At 38.6% G+C, this 16,696-nt stretch overlaps 1 protein-coding gene across 1 annotated transcript in view; it reads right to left on the bottom strand.

Moving 5' to 3' along the window:
* Positions 1-4,541: 4,541 nt before the first annotated feature.
* Positions 4,542-16,696, bottom strand: part of gfra4a (GDNF family receptor alpha 4a) — a 163,340-nt gene continuing 151,185 nt past the window's right edge. Inside the window, exons 7-8 of the mRNA XM_072364940.1 lie at positions 10,569-10,738; positions 4,542-7,609 (exon numbers count right to left, since the gene is read on the bottom strand). Of these exons, the coding sequence (XP_072221041.1) occupies positions 7,463-7,609; positions 10,569-10,738 (317 nt within the window). The 3' untranslated portion in view covers positions 4,542-7,462. The remainder of the gene's footprint in view (positions 7,610-10,568; positions 10,739-16,696) is intronic.

The raw sequence follows: 16,696 nt of genomic DNA, 5'->3' as shown, positions 1-16,696 counted from the left end.
CTGGACTACTGTAATTCTTTATTATTGGGCTGTCCCACATATTCTCTGAAAAGCCTCCAGCTGATCCAAAATGCTGCAACCAGAATTCTGATGAGAACTAACAGCAGAGATCACGTTTCTCCAGTTTTAGCTTCTCTTCATTGACTCCCTGTTGAACTATAGAATAGAATAGCATCTGAAAAAGTTCTTGTCACATATAAAACTCTTAATCATACCTTAAAGATATCATATTGCAATATTTTCCTAACAGAGCACTTTGCTCTCAGACTGCCGGTTTCCTTGTTGTTCCCAGAGTTTCTAAAAGTAGAATGGGAGGCAGAGCCTTCAGTTATCAGGCCCCTCTCTGTGGAATCAGCTGCCAGTTTGGGTTCAGGAAGCAGACACCCTCTCCAGCTTTAATATTAATCTTAAAACTTTCCTTTTTGATAAAGCTTATAGTTAGGGATGGCTCAGGTGACCCTGAAACATCCCATAGTTATGCTGCTTTAGCCTTAGCCTGCTGGAGGACCTCCCATGATGCAACTTTCCTCACTCTGCTTTCTTTACTGCCATTGTAAATATGACATTATTGTTATTAGCTGTTGTCATAACTGCTGTCCTCTCAAGGCCCAGCTGGTCAAGGCGGATGGCCACCCTTCCTGAGTCTGGTTCTGCCAGAGGTTGCTTCCTGTTAAAAGGGAGTTTTTTCTTTCCACTATAACCTCCTGCATGCTCAGGACAAGGGATTGGATCAAAGTGAAGTTCAAGTGCAATCTGTTGGTTTCCTTAGCTAGGGAACTAACTGGCTCTGTGTGAATTGGACTCATTTGGAATTGATTGGATTATAACTTATTTCCAAAGAATTGGATTGTAATTGACTTGAATGGGGCTGTATCTTTGCAGTGCCTTGAGATGACATTGTTGCGACCTGGCGCTATATAAATACAACTGAACTGAAATAGTAATGCCTTGCTCGGCTCAGTGTGCAACTTGTGTTTGGGGCTGGAACCAACCCAGCAGATATTTTCATTCAGCATGAAGCTATTTTGATGTTTTCTAGTTTTCTTTCATAAACTGCACAAATCTTCACAGATTTCCTTCTCTGAGTGTCTTCTAAGTGCCACATCCTGGATGTGTCTTAAAAGTTTTATGACTTCTTGAAACTTCGTGAAACTTCTTGGATAACACGAACAACTGATGAAAGAAGACTTTTAAGGCAACTGACTATTGCATATAAAGCCCTTAATGATCTAGTTCCATACTACCTTAAAGATCTCACTATTCCATATCAACCCATGAGAGCTTTTCAGACTCAGAGTTCTGGCCTGCTTGTTATTCCCAGAAATTCCAAAACCAAACTGGAAGGCAAATTCCCTTGCTGGTTTTAAGACTAAGCTAAAAACGTATTTCTTTCAAAAAGGCTTTTACTTCATTTGTTGATCCGTCTAATCCTTATGGATTTTTATCTAAGTTCTTATTACTGTGTAAATGTTTCAGTGTTACTGCAAGTAGTTTTTATGAGTGTTGTAAATAGTTAAATCTTTTACTCTGTTTTATTTCCTCCTAAATATTTTTTTGTTGTGTTGTGTAAAGCACTCTGGGTTGCACCTCAAATGCTTGAAAAGTGATCTATAAATAAAGCTAAATTGAGGGACTTGACCTTTAGATACGTCTGTTGTTTCTACAGTCATTTGATCCTGCGCCTAATCCAGTGGATTCATACATGTGCGTGCCTTCTCTTTGCTTTTCTATAGTTCATGTGTGCCAATAATTCCCACCAGGACTGTAACGTGGTTAAATTTGGAAGAAGCCTTATGATTAAGTTTAGTGCCGATCGCCACTGTGGTGCTCTAGAGAGGCACAAATTTCAGTTTGCAGAGTTTAGTTCAAATTCAATTTACTGTAATTAAAATGTTCAGCTGTTCTCACATAACCTGATTTTCTTGCTTGGCATTTTTATGGGAAGGCCTTAATAAGGGATTTAGACACTTACTATAATTTACTGATACGGCTCGTGCTAGTTGAAGAGTAGGCCTTCTTGTTCCTGTATTTGCAGTAACTGTTAATTCTGTATTTAGACATGGCTGATATAAACAAGCTCTTAATAAAAAAGAAATAGGAATGATTAGATTAGAAATTCACTCAGTAAAAAAAATTTTTTTGTTTCTCATTACACTGCTTAGTGTTAAATATTTTTTTTGTGCCATTTGTGTAATTCCTTTAAAGCCTGATATGAGCTGTTGAAATGTGATGATCTGACACCAGAATCCGTGGTTCTAAAAGTGTCTGATGTTAAGATCTGCACTTCACACATTAGTGTTTGACATCATCCTGCACTTAGATCTCTGTTGGCGGTCAGATTTGCAGCTTTTTTTATCATTCTGCAGCAGCAGCAGCCGTGGACCAAACAGCTACAGTATGTGGGACAGCAGGAGGTCTGTCCCACATAGCTGCTGACTCAAAACATGACTGGCAACAGTTAGAGCCGCCATATGCAAAAAATAACAAAAAATTAAAAACCCACAGGTGACAGACAGGTGCTAGTTTCAGAATGTCAACATGTCTGCCTGAATTTTATTCATTTATTTTTCCACCAAAACAAGCAACTATGGCAAGAGAATGATCCAGTGATTTTTAAGTTGCATTCATTTACTGTTTGTTTTTGGTGATATATTTGACAAGAACAAAATTTTTGAGGGTGTTTAACTGCTTCACCTCAGCTTCCAGATGTACAGCTTTAAGGTATACATAAATCATTTAGAAGCTTGTGCCTAAAGTCTTATCGGCCTGTTCATGACTGGAAATATCAAAGGCAGAACTTTGGATAAATCCTTTTTATTATTATCCAAGGTAAGAATGTTATACTGTAGACATCATAGATATGGTATACACTGTGCAGCATACAGTATACACTATATTATAACATCTTTACAAATTATACAATGTGTGATGAAAATTAGATTTTTAACTTAAACGTGTGGGGAGGGGGTTGGTGCTGCTGGAGCGAGGAAATGTGGACGATGAATTAATGAATCTGGATCAGGGTCTAGAGTCACATCTGGTCAAAGTACTGTCCCAAAAAAATTCTTAGAACGGTGAAATAGTCCCTCTGCGTCCTTCCGTCCTGCATTACAAATTCACCTTGGTGTGGTTGCGCTGTTGCCTTTATTTGTAGAATGTGACACATCCATTTCTAATATTCTGCCACTCAGACGAGCAGGGAGCAGGTTGGTCAGTCCCCTCACGGCAGCAGAGGACATGATGCGATGCCCGCTGACTGATGAATAACAGGACAAATCAAAAGGGGCTGTTGGCCGTACCATCATGATAAGAGACAGAGGCTTTGTGAGCGCTGAAGGTATCATCCAGACACTGTTATCACCACAAAACCACAGAGCTGAAGTCTTGCTGTTTTTTATAGCTGAACATTTAAAGGGCGAGTTCAACCAAATCCCACACATACACACACAAAAATGCATTTTCCTCACCTAAATCTAGCGGTGCAGTTCCCACAGATTTCCCATAGACAGTTTTAGTATGAATTAATTCTACAGAACTGGAATGATGGAAAGGGACATTTCTAAGACACATTCGTTTTTCTCCATTTTATCTGGAAACCTCATTTATCAACCTCAGTCAGTAGGTGTTGTGACAGAGGAGGATATTTCACTATCTGGCAAGTGGAGTAGGTCCTTATAATTGCTTCAAACTGAACTATAAAGAATTAGCCGGTGACCAAGATCAATTCTGTATAGAGCGACTTGCAATCCCTTTAAAGATGATTCCTTCTCAGAAAACGTAAACCAAATGTATTTGTTGCAATATCGCTATCAAATCAGCACTAATCAATGTTTTTCAATCAACAACACACCACATGTTTACATTTAATGTTAAAAAGATGCACAAAGTGATGAACCCAAGATTGATTACCCTGCTGTTTACCTGCAATTCTTATCTGAGAGATCACACACAGTCATGTGACATAGAAGCCACATCCTCTTTCACGTCCAAGGTTTAACATACCGGGACATAAATACACAATGTCATTATTTATTCAACAAAAAACAAGAAAAAATTTAGAAGCAGTGTGAGAAAAACGAATTACACTGCATTATCCGGTGGCTTTAGAACAACCTTAAGCTGCAATTACCTTGACATAATTGTTTTCTGTGTTGATATCAGCGTCTCACATCAATGTGGAGGGATTTTGGCCTACTCTTCTTTGCGATGTTGCTTTAGTTCAGAGCATGTGGGCATTCGCTGATACAGAACTTTCTGTATGCAACAGCATTTCAACCAGGATGAGGTCTGGACTTTGACTGTACCTTTTAAACACCTTGATTATTTTCTTTTTCAGTCATTCTGTTATAGATTTTCTGCTGTTTGAGATCATTGTGCTGTTGCACGACCAAATAATAACCAAGCTTTAGCTGTCGGACAGATGGCCTCACATTTGACTCTAGCATACTTTGGTATCCAGAGGAGTTCATGGTGGACTCAATGACTGCAAGATGTTCAGGTCCTGTGGCTGCAGAACAAGCCCAGATCATCAGCCCTTGTTATGAGATCTTTGTGTTGATAAGCTGTGTTTGGTTTTCTCCAAATGTGCTGCTGTGCATTATGACCAAACATCACTTTGGTCTCATCTGTCCAAAGGACATTGTTCGAGAAGTCTTGTGGTTTGTATTCATGTAGCTTTACTAATCTAAGCCATCCTGGCACATTCTTTTAGGGTCTTTCTCTTAGGAACTCTTCCAAATAAGTCATACTTGTTCAGTCTTTTTCTAATTGTACTGTAACAACATGCTAACTGAGGCTTGTAGTCTGATATGTAGCTCTTTTGTGCTGTGTTTTGCGGTTTCTCTGAGCATTGCACAGTCTCACCTTTGGGTGAACTTACTGGGGCTTCTACTCCAAGGAAGATTGAAAGCTGTCTTGAATGTTTCCACTTGTAAAAAAATGTTCTCACTGTAGAATGATATTTTGAAATAAGCTAACCCTTCTCAGATTTATGAGCAGCAACATTTGCTTCTTTAAGATAATTGCTTATGTGTTTCCTCCTTGGCATTGTGTTAACACACACCTGAATGCTCCAGTCCAGCAAACTGACAAACTTCTGCTTTTATAGAGGTTCTCACACTGGATGATGATCAGTTGACCAAGAGCACTGAATTTGCAGCACCTGGCTGCTACATACTTGGTTAATTCCTATGGAAGCAGGATGGACAGCTTCTGCATTTTGGTTTTCGTTAAATAAAAGATTATGTTGAAATATGTCCACTGTTGTTCATTTTAGTTTGTATTTATCTTATTCTATAATTTTCTTATAATGTCCTGATTCAGAAAGCCGTAGAAGTGATAGAGGGTGTTCAATCTTTATCACATGACTGTAGCTGTTTTCTTGTGAACCCACTGACCACAACCTGCTCTGCATCAAACTGAGAACAGAGAAAGATAGTGACTAGGACACACAATGAAGCCCTTAGCTTACAGAGATACTTCTCTTGAGAGTTAACAGCTAAGCAGCGTTATGAGTAAAGTGAAAAATGGATTTGGATTTGTCAGGTTTCCAAAACTGGAGTGCATACTTGCTGTTGCCTTGGAGCTTTGGTATAAAAAGTAACATCACCCAAATGTAGTTATAATGGCAAATGTCTCATGATGTACGAACCTGCAGTAACTAAAAATGTTCCTTATGAAATGGCGGCATCTGAAACTAAAATATGACCAGTCACCACTAGAAGGAAGTGAGATAATATTTATAATTTGAGTGAACTGACCCTTTAAAACGTGTTGAATTACATGTCGGTCCTTTTACATGGACATATTTTCAAAAAACACGGGCGTCACTTCTTGATGAACTTGCAAAATGAAGCCCTTTGCTGTAGTGACAGGATCAGGACTTTACAGAGTTTGTTGTGTTTTGTCCAACTCGAACGCATCATCTTAATTAGGCCTATTTCCAGCTTGCGGCCGCACATTTTCTTTCAGTTAAAATCAGCATATGTTGCCTCATCTCACAATGCATTGGGACAAATTGAATTCAACGGCAGTACTGAAAATTGCTCCAAACTCCCCTCAGTACATTTACCTCTGAAACACTTTCAATGGACATGTCTGCTCGACCAAGCAGAGCTGTGCTTTTACACAACTGTAAATACTTTGGCGTCCCATGTTGAGTGAAGAGTCCCAGCAGGTAGTGGGCAACACGGGTCACTACTTTCATCTTGTTTAAAAGGCAGATGCGTCCGTTCTGGCATCCAAACCGTCTCTGTCCCACCGGTTCTCCCACAATGGTTATGCACAATTGGTCACAAACTCGTTCATAAATATCGATATTTCTTTGTGATAAAGTCCACGTACATTTAGAAAATATAAACTTGTCTCAATCTCTTGCTGCTTCACCAAAATCCCTTTTTTTTTTTTTACAGTTCTGAAGCAAAGTCGACCCAAGGTCTTTGACTTAAAGCTTAATGAATGAATACATGAAGAGTTCCCTTCCAAAATGAGGTATTCAAAATTTACGAGAAGTGACATCTACTCATACCAAACAATTTCTAGCTTTCATATAAAACAGTACGTTAAAGGATAATCGTTTCGTAGGTCCTCGTTTGACAACATAAAACATGTTTACAGGTCATTTTAATCTTGTTAGAATGCTAATTTCAGCTTTTCTAAAATGTATTTGTTTTGGAAATGAACTCTTCACACTTTCTACTTAAGACACAACAACAAACAGTCAAATAATTTCACTGTGATCTGACTCCATTATAACATGTGCTTCCATCTAACATTTTGGGTAAGTTATCTAAAATGCAAAAGAAAAAAAAACAAAGAAAGAAAAAAGTGGCATCAAAATAAAGAGCAGAGCTGATTGGGTGCGGCATGTGGATGAAAACACATTCCACCTTAAATCTCGTGTAATCTGAGAGAAAAGTCTTGACATTTAATATTTTTTCTTTTACATCAAGGAATGTTAAAGAACAAAAACAACAAAAAAAAAGATTTCTTTTGTTTTCTATATTTTTTAGAGCTTTCCCTCACTGGATCTTCAGTGTCTCTTCACTGTACACTTTCTCAACCCACAGGCCCTTTTCACTGTCGTTTGGATGTTGATTTCTGATGAGCGAAGTCTATGTGTGTCGAATGTAAAGTTTGTGACTGGGCAGGCGTGAAGCAGGGAATGATGTGAGAATTTCCTGTTTTCCTCCCTACTGTATGGTGCGGCACTGGCACCCTTTCCTTGTGGTCCCTTTGAGGGTGTGGGCTTCACAACACATCTGCTCTGAGTCATGAATCACAAAAAGAGATAAGTGTAATTTTTGTGACAGAGAGGGAGAGGGGAGTTGGGCAGGACAGAGTGGACCCTTTCCCACACTTTCATTTGACAAATAAAAATGGCTGTTTTCTCTCTCCTGCCCCAACCCTCCCCTCCCCACTCTGATTTCGAACTTTGTCCGTGAGGACCAGGTTAGCAATCCTGTTATGGGTGGGTGAGCAGTGCCAGGAGTAGCCAGCCCAGGACGAGCGGCCAGGAGAGGCAGATGGGCTCAGCTCCGCGGTCCGAAAGGCTCGGAGAGGGAAGAGTTGAGTCTCCATCTTCACCCCACAATCTGTCATTCTCATTTACCTGAAAGAAGACACACAAATCTGGAAATGAAACATCCATTTCTGTTGCATTGTTACAACAAGAAAATGTTTGATAACACTCTAGCAAGTTAGGGAGCTTTAGTCTGATCATTTTGGACAATAGAATTTTAGAATTGCTCATGCTATCTGGGAAGCGAAGCCCTCTGACCCTAACTCTAACTGGTTGAATTAGGTTTGGGTGAAGTTGGATGGTCAAACCGTGGTTTGCAGCCAGATATCAGTGGACAGGATGAATTTCTTGATCGTGATGATCTGTATTCATGTATGGCTGCTGAATACATCGATTAACATTCATTTACCAAGCTACATATCTAAATGCTGTGGCCAGCTGTCAGTCAGAGCAATAGTTGCTCTGTGCTTTGGTCAGTCACAGCCTTGAATGGCAGGTGAGAAGGAGCCCTGGACCACACAATTTGTAGGAGAGGTCAAAGGGTTTGTTTACTCACCTGAGGAGAGAGCACAGCTCAATTTAGCACAATCATGATTGTTTTTAATGAATAAGATCCGGAGATATTATTACTCAGTGGGATAAAACAACAGTGGGATAAAATTTCATTTCATTCAGGGCCACTTTTATAGAGAAGATAATAATTACCATCTGCAGTTATATCAGCTATTTACACCAGTTTATATTTGGTGGTATGGGTCTGTTTCATTTACAGTCATTTTTCAATTCAGTTGGAAATATGCTGGATGCCATTGAGCAATTTATGTGTGTATGCTGACATAATGGTTGAAGAGATGGCTTCGAGGAGGTTGGTGGAAATTAACTATGATGGCTGCGTGTCATGAGTTTTGATACCTTGCTCTCAATTAGTGGGATAAATGATTTTTTAATGGCACACCATTGGCTAGAGAAGAATTTACAGCCAGTTTCAGTTCTCCTGAAGATTAGAGCTGTACCTAATGCAAATGGTAAATAACATGGTAATATGCTTCTCACACAGCCAACACAGCTATTTTTCATTGGTGTATGGGAATGTTATGTCAAACCAATAAAAGTTTGGCATATGTAGATGGACTGCAGGGTAGTGTCTCTTGCGTTCATTTTCTTATGGATTTTCAGGGGCACTCCTTATGTTTGATTAAATGTGATTGTTGTTGATCAAGAGATATTTTGTGTAAAAAAAGTGTATTTTTTGAGGGTAAATGAGAAAGTTCGATGAGATCCAGCAGTTTCCTTAGCTAAGCACCTTGTTATGGACTGGCATGATATGGAATGGACTATATGGATTTGAATCAGTTTAACTGGCTTTGAATGCATTTCACCGAACTAGACTGAATTGGATTGCATAATCAAAGTACCTTGAGGTGCCTTTTGCTGTGAATTTGGACTGTATAAATACAACTGAACTGAGTTCTTTATTTTATCTCAGGATGATTTAGACTATAAAGATCAAGTGTGAGACAAGCCACTCAGAGAACATGATGCAAAAAGATGTAATTTGGGCTTTTGACTTTTTTTGCCAGCCTCTGGAAAATAAATGTAGCCTATTTATACATTTAGTTTGTGAAGTTCATTAATATATGTTGGCAGATTGTCGATTATGTTATGTACAGCATTTTTTTGTTCCCATAAGTGCATGCAACAAATGTCTTTTGCCTGAAGAAAATTAGATTATTCATAAGTTTCTCCCCATTATTAAAATCTGCAGTACTGCATGAATGTTTAATGCAAAACAGGCTGTGCACATTAAAATGAATGTCTGATTACAGTTCAGTAGTTGTATACTTTAATATTGCACAGGTCTCATTAATGATGTTTACTGTTATGGATATGGGGTCATTTCTGTAGTGTATGATGATCACACTGATGGTGGGTGTTCAGAAAAAGTTTTTACTTACAGTTCTGGGCAAACGTTTTGAGCCACCCCTCATTTCCATAGATTTTTGCTTCCAGGAGGCCAGATTTTATTGTAATCTTTTAAGGTGATCTTGGTTTTCTGAAGGTCTTTTTAAAAGGTTTTCTTTGGACATTTTCTACTTTTTCCACTAATTTTCAGTCAAGTCCTTGAACCTTTCTCAGATGAATGTGTGTTGTTTGTTAAGCCACTTAACGCTGAACTATGAAACATTCAAGACTGAAAAAAGGAACCTAAATCAAGAGATGAACCAGCGTTGTGTCTACGTATACCAGACAACTTAGCATTGAACTAGTTTTAAATGGTGCTGTTAGGCACTTTACTAGCAGCTTGTTGCAATTGGTTCCCATTTCTTTCGTTGCATTTATTAAAAAATTTACCAAAAATGACAGTTTCAAAGAGACAAAACAGTGTTTTTGTATCAACAAGGGGATTCCCAAAGACATATGAACCGTAAAACTAGCACATGTAAAAAAAAATATATAAGGAAACTGGACTTTAGGTGAAGGACAAAAGAAGTTTTAGGCCTAAAAAAATCTATACACAGCAGATGAACAGTACCTGAAAGTGATGACCTTAAGAAATAGGTTTAAACAACCTGACACAGGACCTGAGAGATGCATCTGGATCTTCAGTTGATCCATCTACTGTTTACTGAAGCCTCATCAAAAATGGTCTCCTTTAAGACCTTTAATTTAGCTCTTAAGTATCACATATTTTCCTAAACTCCCACATTAGTCATATTTAAATGAAGAAAAAAGAGCTGTGATTGACGCTTGTGAACGAGAACAGTTCTGAAACTCAAATGAAACCATCTATTGTGAATTATGACCAGAATTTAGCTCCAGGACCCAGTTTCTGTTCACCTTATGCCAATTTCTGTGTGACCATGTACCGACAGTCTAAATAACTATCTTGTGTAAGTCCCATCCATCTGCTGTTCCTAGTTGGTTAAAACAAACACTCAGTGTGTATGTGCTGCTGTATGACCCAGTTCTGAGTGAGGCTGTCTCCGTTAGTGCCTCTGTGTTTGGAAAAGGTTGTACATCACATTTTCAGCGTTCCATCTTGTCTCACCTGAGTAGGTATCTGTGCTTGCAGAATGTTCTGCTCTGTTTCCATGGAGATGCCTGGGGCGGCGGTCACCAAGTGTGGATTCTGGTTGTCTGCTGCTGGACTGGGCATCCCGGGCTGACTAGCACTCGTTTTCACATCTGATCCATTACCGAATGCTAAGATGGCATTTTCTGAAAAAAAAAAGAGAAGCAGAGATAGTGATTGGAAAAAAAGAGACACGAAAGAAACTTTTCTCGTCAGCTGGGCACTAAATGGGAAAACATTGGTAATTTTTTCATGCGTCATGCCTATTCTCCTATATGACCGTGACTGTGCTTGGTCACTTGATAATTGTGACCTGGGTGACTGTAATTCTAACGATCAACGTTTCATCATGAGTCATCACACTGCTAAATGACAGAATTGTCTTTAGTCCCAACCATCATTTCAAACTGTAAAAGAATTATTTAACATGCAGCCATCCATTATTCATAAAAAAATGTTCATTCTTTTCAGCTCCCAGGATTTGAAATATCAGCAACTAAAGTGAAACATAAAAAAAGCAGATCTCTGAAGAGAGATACTTCAGATTTTTCTGATTTATACATCATGCTGCTTTTCTGGGCCACTGGTGTAAGAAACTGCCAACAAATGCGTATGAAACTGTGTGTTATTCATACCTGGGGAATTCCTGAGGCAGACAAAATGCTGCACTCCACAATCTTGTACAGTGCTTTCTGCCATTACACAAGACAATGAAGTGTTGTGTAAGCAGAAATCCACTTTCCTATGTATGAAATGTAAACAGACTAGAAATGCTTGTCGTTTCGGCCAAATACAAGAGTGCCTGAGCCATGGGCAGATTGATGCTTTGGTAATAATTACCTATACCTCAGAGGCATGACCTGCCAGTCAGATACAATGCATGCTCATGTAATCATATATTTGAGTTGAGAAATGAGAACTCTGGGCATAATTTAAAATAATGAATAATCCATTCTCTGTCAGCGGGCTTGCTGGCTGACGCACCTAAAGAGCTGTGTGGCAAAATTCCACAAACAGAGTCAACTGGACTCTTCTCTAACCTTCCTGTTGGTTTGCAACACTGACGTGGCTTCCAAAATCAGCTTCACAGCAGGGTGTTGCTGTCAGTCGGGAAAATAAGTAGGTCTTAAAAATATGGCCTTGGTAAAGTTGCTCCTGTCAGTGGTATGTGCAAGAAAAACGCTGTGAGAAAGAGCAATAATGAATAAGCTTACCACCTGCAGTAAACAGCAGCGCATCCTAAATATGTTCACTGCAAGAAGATGAGTGTGTGAGAGCGTATGACTGATGAAAGTAAGGGGGAGGTGTGGCTGTGTGATGACTTTTGTATGGTATTATATTAGCATTTACATTTGGATATTTGGATCTTGAACAATCACTCATACAGGTGTTCTAACTCATTGTTTTATGAGGGAAGGATTGTGTTAAATGACAGAATCAGACTCTACTAAGATAATCTGTATTTGATTAACATGGCGGTGTGTGATCTGATATAATAGTGTGGAAACTAACTAAACTCTATCAAGCACCAATTTAAGAGACTGTGCTCTGGTGACAGTGAGTGCAAAAAAAAATTTGAACATTTGAACATTGCATTTCAACACACAACTGAATAATGACTTTGTTCAGTTGTGTTAGATAGTATGTGTGTCAGTTGTGTTAGACAATATTAGATAAGACCATATCTTTCCATACTCATATTTCAGTAGCAGATGAGTTGTGGTCAACAGAAAGACATTTTCAGCACATGTAATCTGTGATATGAATTACCGTACAAATATGGAACTACACAGGCTGTCTGCAGACAACAATATGCCTCCTGACACCACAAAGGTAGAAGCTGAGTACATAAATGTAAAATTTTTTTGATGATTTGATGTGAATCAGGAATGATAACCTCCACTTTTCCATGGAAAGGCAAGCTGTTGGTAAAAAAACAAATACTGTTTATATCCCAGTGCCCACTCTGCCTTCAAGGCTGTATCGCTATTTGGGTTGCAAGATGCAATAATGAACCAAAGATTCCACTTTTAAATCTTGCAGATACAGGGCATATTTATACCGCCATGTGAAATCTCAGCTAAATTTCAATGTGGAATTAACGTCTTCAGCTACGCTTAGATGTCTACAGAACTTTCATGTCCTCGTCACATTTAACTAAATGTGACGTTAAACATTTAACAAGGCGTCAGTGGTCCTCTTAGATATCCTTTAGAGGTCTTTCCAACCAAAACTACTAAGTTTTGTTGTGAAATTTGCAAACATTTGGTTAATAAGTTATTGTGAAATTGTGAAACTGAAGTGCACAAGCCTGATTTTTATATGTAGGAAAAAGTGTTTATGTGGTTTTTGAGCATACACACTGCTTATGCATCATGCCCCAGGCATAGTTAAAAATGCTCCCGAGCTCAATGAACTTTAAAAAATCCCTCAACCAGTTTTTCCTTTGACTACTTACAGCAAAAGAATTAACTCGATGAATCCAATCCTTTCACACTTGTTTGTCCAATACTGGATTTTTCAACTGCAAAAATATTTGGATCTACAGTTACTCCTTTACTCGGGTATCGTATGCAAAACCTACACTCTTCCATCAACTCTGGTTCCCAAGCAGATCAACTGAGTTAGGACAATGAGTAGGAAGTTTTAGAATCCTGTCAACTGAAGGTCCTTTTTTCTTTCTCTAAATTTATGCCTTGTGCTATCTATAATTGAAATTAAAGTTATATGCATAATGTTTCATTTTATGCACAGTGATTACTTTTAAACTAAGGTCAAAACTACATGAATTATGCTGTCAGACTTTCATATTTTCCATTGCTTTTGTTCGCTCAGTGAAAACCAAGGACATATACTCCTTAAATATAAAATATGAGCACCACCCAGGGTCATGAGCAGCAGAGCCTCAACACACACAAAACATCCCTGACTGCTGAAAGTCCTCTACTACACCAGATTAATAGAAGATAAAATTGGAAATTAATCAAATCATTTTGAAATGTTAGTAATTAGAAAACATGGTAGAAATGGGCGAGTGTCACAAGAGAGAAGAGCGAGCTTAAAGCAACGTATTTTCACAAAGTACAGAGCTATTATGTCTTATAAAATTAAGTAAAGAAAGAGTAGGGAAGTAGCTGACTGTATTGACTGTAGCTGGCTGCTGCTTGAAACAAAGAGGAAGAGCAAACACTGTGCACAGTTTACATTTACAGCGCAATAAAACAGAAGCACACTCAGTGCCACCTGAGAACACTTTGTTCTCTGCATACGGTGAAGATTACTAGTTATGGTTGGTCTAGCTCACAGGAAATTATATAGCTGAATCATTACATCCAATCACCAAACAATAATAATGTTAAATGGATTTGGATTTGCTGGACAGCAGCAGAGATGTCCCACAAAAGTGCACTGCAGATATTATATATTTCAGTCACTTCACATTGTAAAAATGTGCAACACGCACTCTAAGGGAGGGTGTGTCCAACTAAGAATTCAGCTGCAATATCAACATAGTATGGGCTCGCCAATGGGGGGAGCAAGAGATTTAATCCTGTGGTCGCAGAAGTGAATATTTAAGTGTATTTGTTAATCCCAGCTGTCTCCACTTTCAATCTTTCTTTGTGAAACTACCAGGTAAAAAATTAAAAAGGTGTTTGAGGTGAGCCCCGACTCTTTATCACTGTAGCTGTGCACAGAATCCTTTCACTGAGAATCCACTGACCATAGTTACTTTCAAAGCTTAAGTTTTAAAGAAGGTGCACAGCACTCCGACTGGCTTCTCAAAACATTATCCACTGTGTGTAACCGTGTTACAGCTCTTACAGTCCTCTAACAACCCCAGATCCTTAAGTTGGCCCTTCAATCCATTCATCTTATTCTCTGAGCAAGTGTGTGGCCAGATCTGCCGTGGTGCTACATTTCCGCTTCACTCTTCACATGAATCAAATTCCTCTTCATCTCAAAATTTCTCTGCAATTCAAGTAAGCAGCCAAAGTTCTGCAAATTATGACATCTAGGGAAGATGCTTTTTGGTAATGAAGGCAGAACAGTTAGTTAGTGATTGGATACAAAGCTAGATGGGATGGTTGGCTAGTTTGACGCTAACGCATCATAGTGGGCCTATTCATAACAATACAGTCAGCACGGTTACATTCACAGTTGAGTAATGCCATTGTTAGGGTTCAACCTGGCCATTTAATCAGGCCACTGTCCTTCTCTCAGTATACCTGCACAGGAGGGGAAGCAAGTTATTGGCCATGTCTGACCCAGTGATTCTGTGGACTGTGTGAGAAAACATTAAAGACAATCTGCTGCTTCTAACTTTCACCGTGGAAGATCACCATACAAAGCCAAATTCGCTGCCGTTGCCTTTCGGTTACTTAAATGGTGATTGTATCCGATGATGCTGTGTTTCTTTTTTTTAAATTAGCATTTTATTAAAGCATTTATTGGTAATCTTTATTCTTATTGGTTATCTGGCAATCTTTATTGGAGATTCAACTGTATTAATACATACACACACACCATTTGCCATTTTTCAGAGCATGTGCAGAGCACCTAGGCTCACTTGTGTCTCCTTGACCTTATAAATGTGATTGAGTGATTCAAACTCTAACCGCATTATCTGGGTGTCTTAGTTTCATAAGCTTGATTTTTTTTGTACGATACTGGTCAGATTAACATGTTTACATGCATGGTTACAAGTTTGATTTTGGTCAGACTGACACAGTAAATAGATGTTTTTCATGTGTCATTTAAAGGAGCTCAGAGTTAGATGAGAAATCTACCGCCGTGTCATGGATTTCTGATTTTAGACATGCCCCTAAAATCCTGAACAGACAAGAGTCCAACTCCACAATTCAATACAACATAGTTTGCATTATTTTAATATTGCTAACTATTTAACTAATGCCTCACACAAGTAAAATGTTTCCATACAAAATTCTGGATTTGACTTACTTGAACTTAAAAGTGACTTTCAGAGCTAGTGATGATAGTGATGCAAAGGTGGAAACAAATGAATACAAAAAAACCCATCTTATGCTCAAGTACTGTAGTACAATACAGTTTTGAGGTACTATGAAGGCAAGGTTTTATTTCTTGCAGACAAATCCTCATAACACATTTTTAGCATGTGTGCTTCCACAAATAAGCGGGTGTCACTGATTGATGCCGTGATGGCTGAAAAAGCTGCACGATTACAATCATTGCAGGAAAGGGAATCTCTATATGCCTTTTTCTGTCTTAAAAGGAGTAAAGCAAGCACTTTGAATATAATCTGATTAAAATAGCAGATAATACGTCCTTCCCTCATTGTCCCACCCTCCAGATATCGTTTAAGTGTTGAAACAGAAGAGAAGGATGCAAAAGAAGAAAACAATATCAGACTTTGTCTTGTTGCCTAAGATGACTTAAAATCCTTTCAGTGCCTTTCAATATTCAGCTGTCTGTAAAGCTGTGAAAAGGATCAGTATGAATATAGAGTGGACCATTTACAGTAAGTAGGTGATAACTCGAAGGAACATTACATGATGTGCATTTAGCACAATGTATAATTTACAGTCTCTGGGATTCATATGGTTTTATACAACGCAAAGGGAACTCAACATCTTGGATCTACTAAAACCAGAATGACTTATGATCCTATGATTAATTATTATTTTAAGCATTCATTTTCATTCAGCTAATGGCCCACTCGGCAGTGATCACATTTGCATGAAAGTCACTTCAATTAAAATACTCAAATGAAGACATGAATGAGAGAATCATCAATTAATATCCACAGCTTTGACTGTAAGATGGATGTGGAGGCTCAGACATAACAATCAAACCATTATTCCATCTGTTCCCAGTAAAAACCTTCAGATATCAGAAGCAACCCACTGGTTATTAGTGAGAGCATATCTAAGCCTTCAGTGGAGTACAGGGGTATGACATACAAATGATTTCTCACAGGATCATAACAAATTGATCCATTTTCCTGAGCTAGTTTGCCTTTGCAAACAAGATTCTGCAGCAATCAATGCCCTCACTCACCACCCTCTGATGATGCAACATTGTGACCTGCATGCTTCCTTTAACAGCCCAGCAGCTACCAGCCCAAC

Source organism: Leuresthes tenuis, unplaced genomic scaffold (assembly GCF_036924035.1).
Source record: "Leuresthes tenuis unplaced genomic scaffold, fLeuTen1.0.hap1 SCAF_15, whole genome shotgun sequence".
Classification (NCBI taxonomy): Eukaryota; Metazoa; Chordata; class Actinopteri; order Atheriniformes; family Atherinopsidae; genus Leuresthes; species Leuresthes tenuis.
This window is presented reverse-complemented; position numbering and strand designations above follow the sequence as displayed.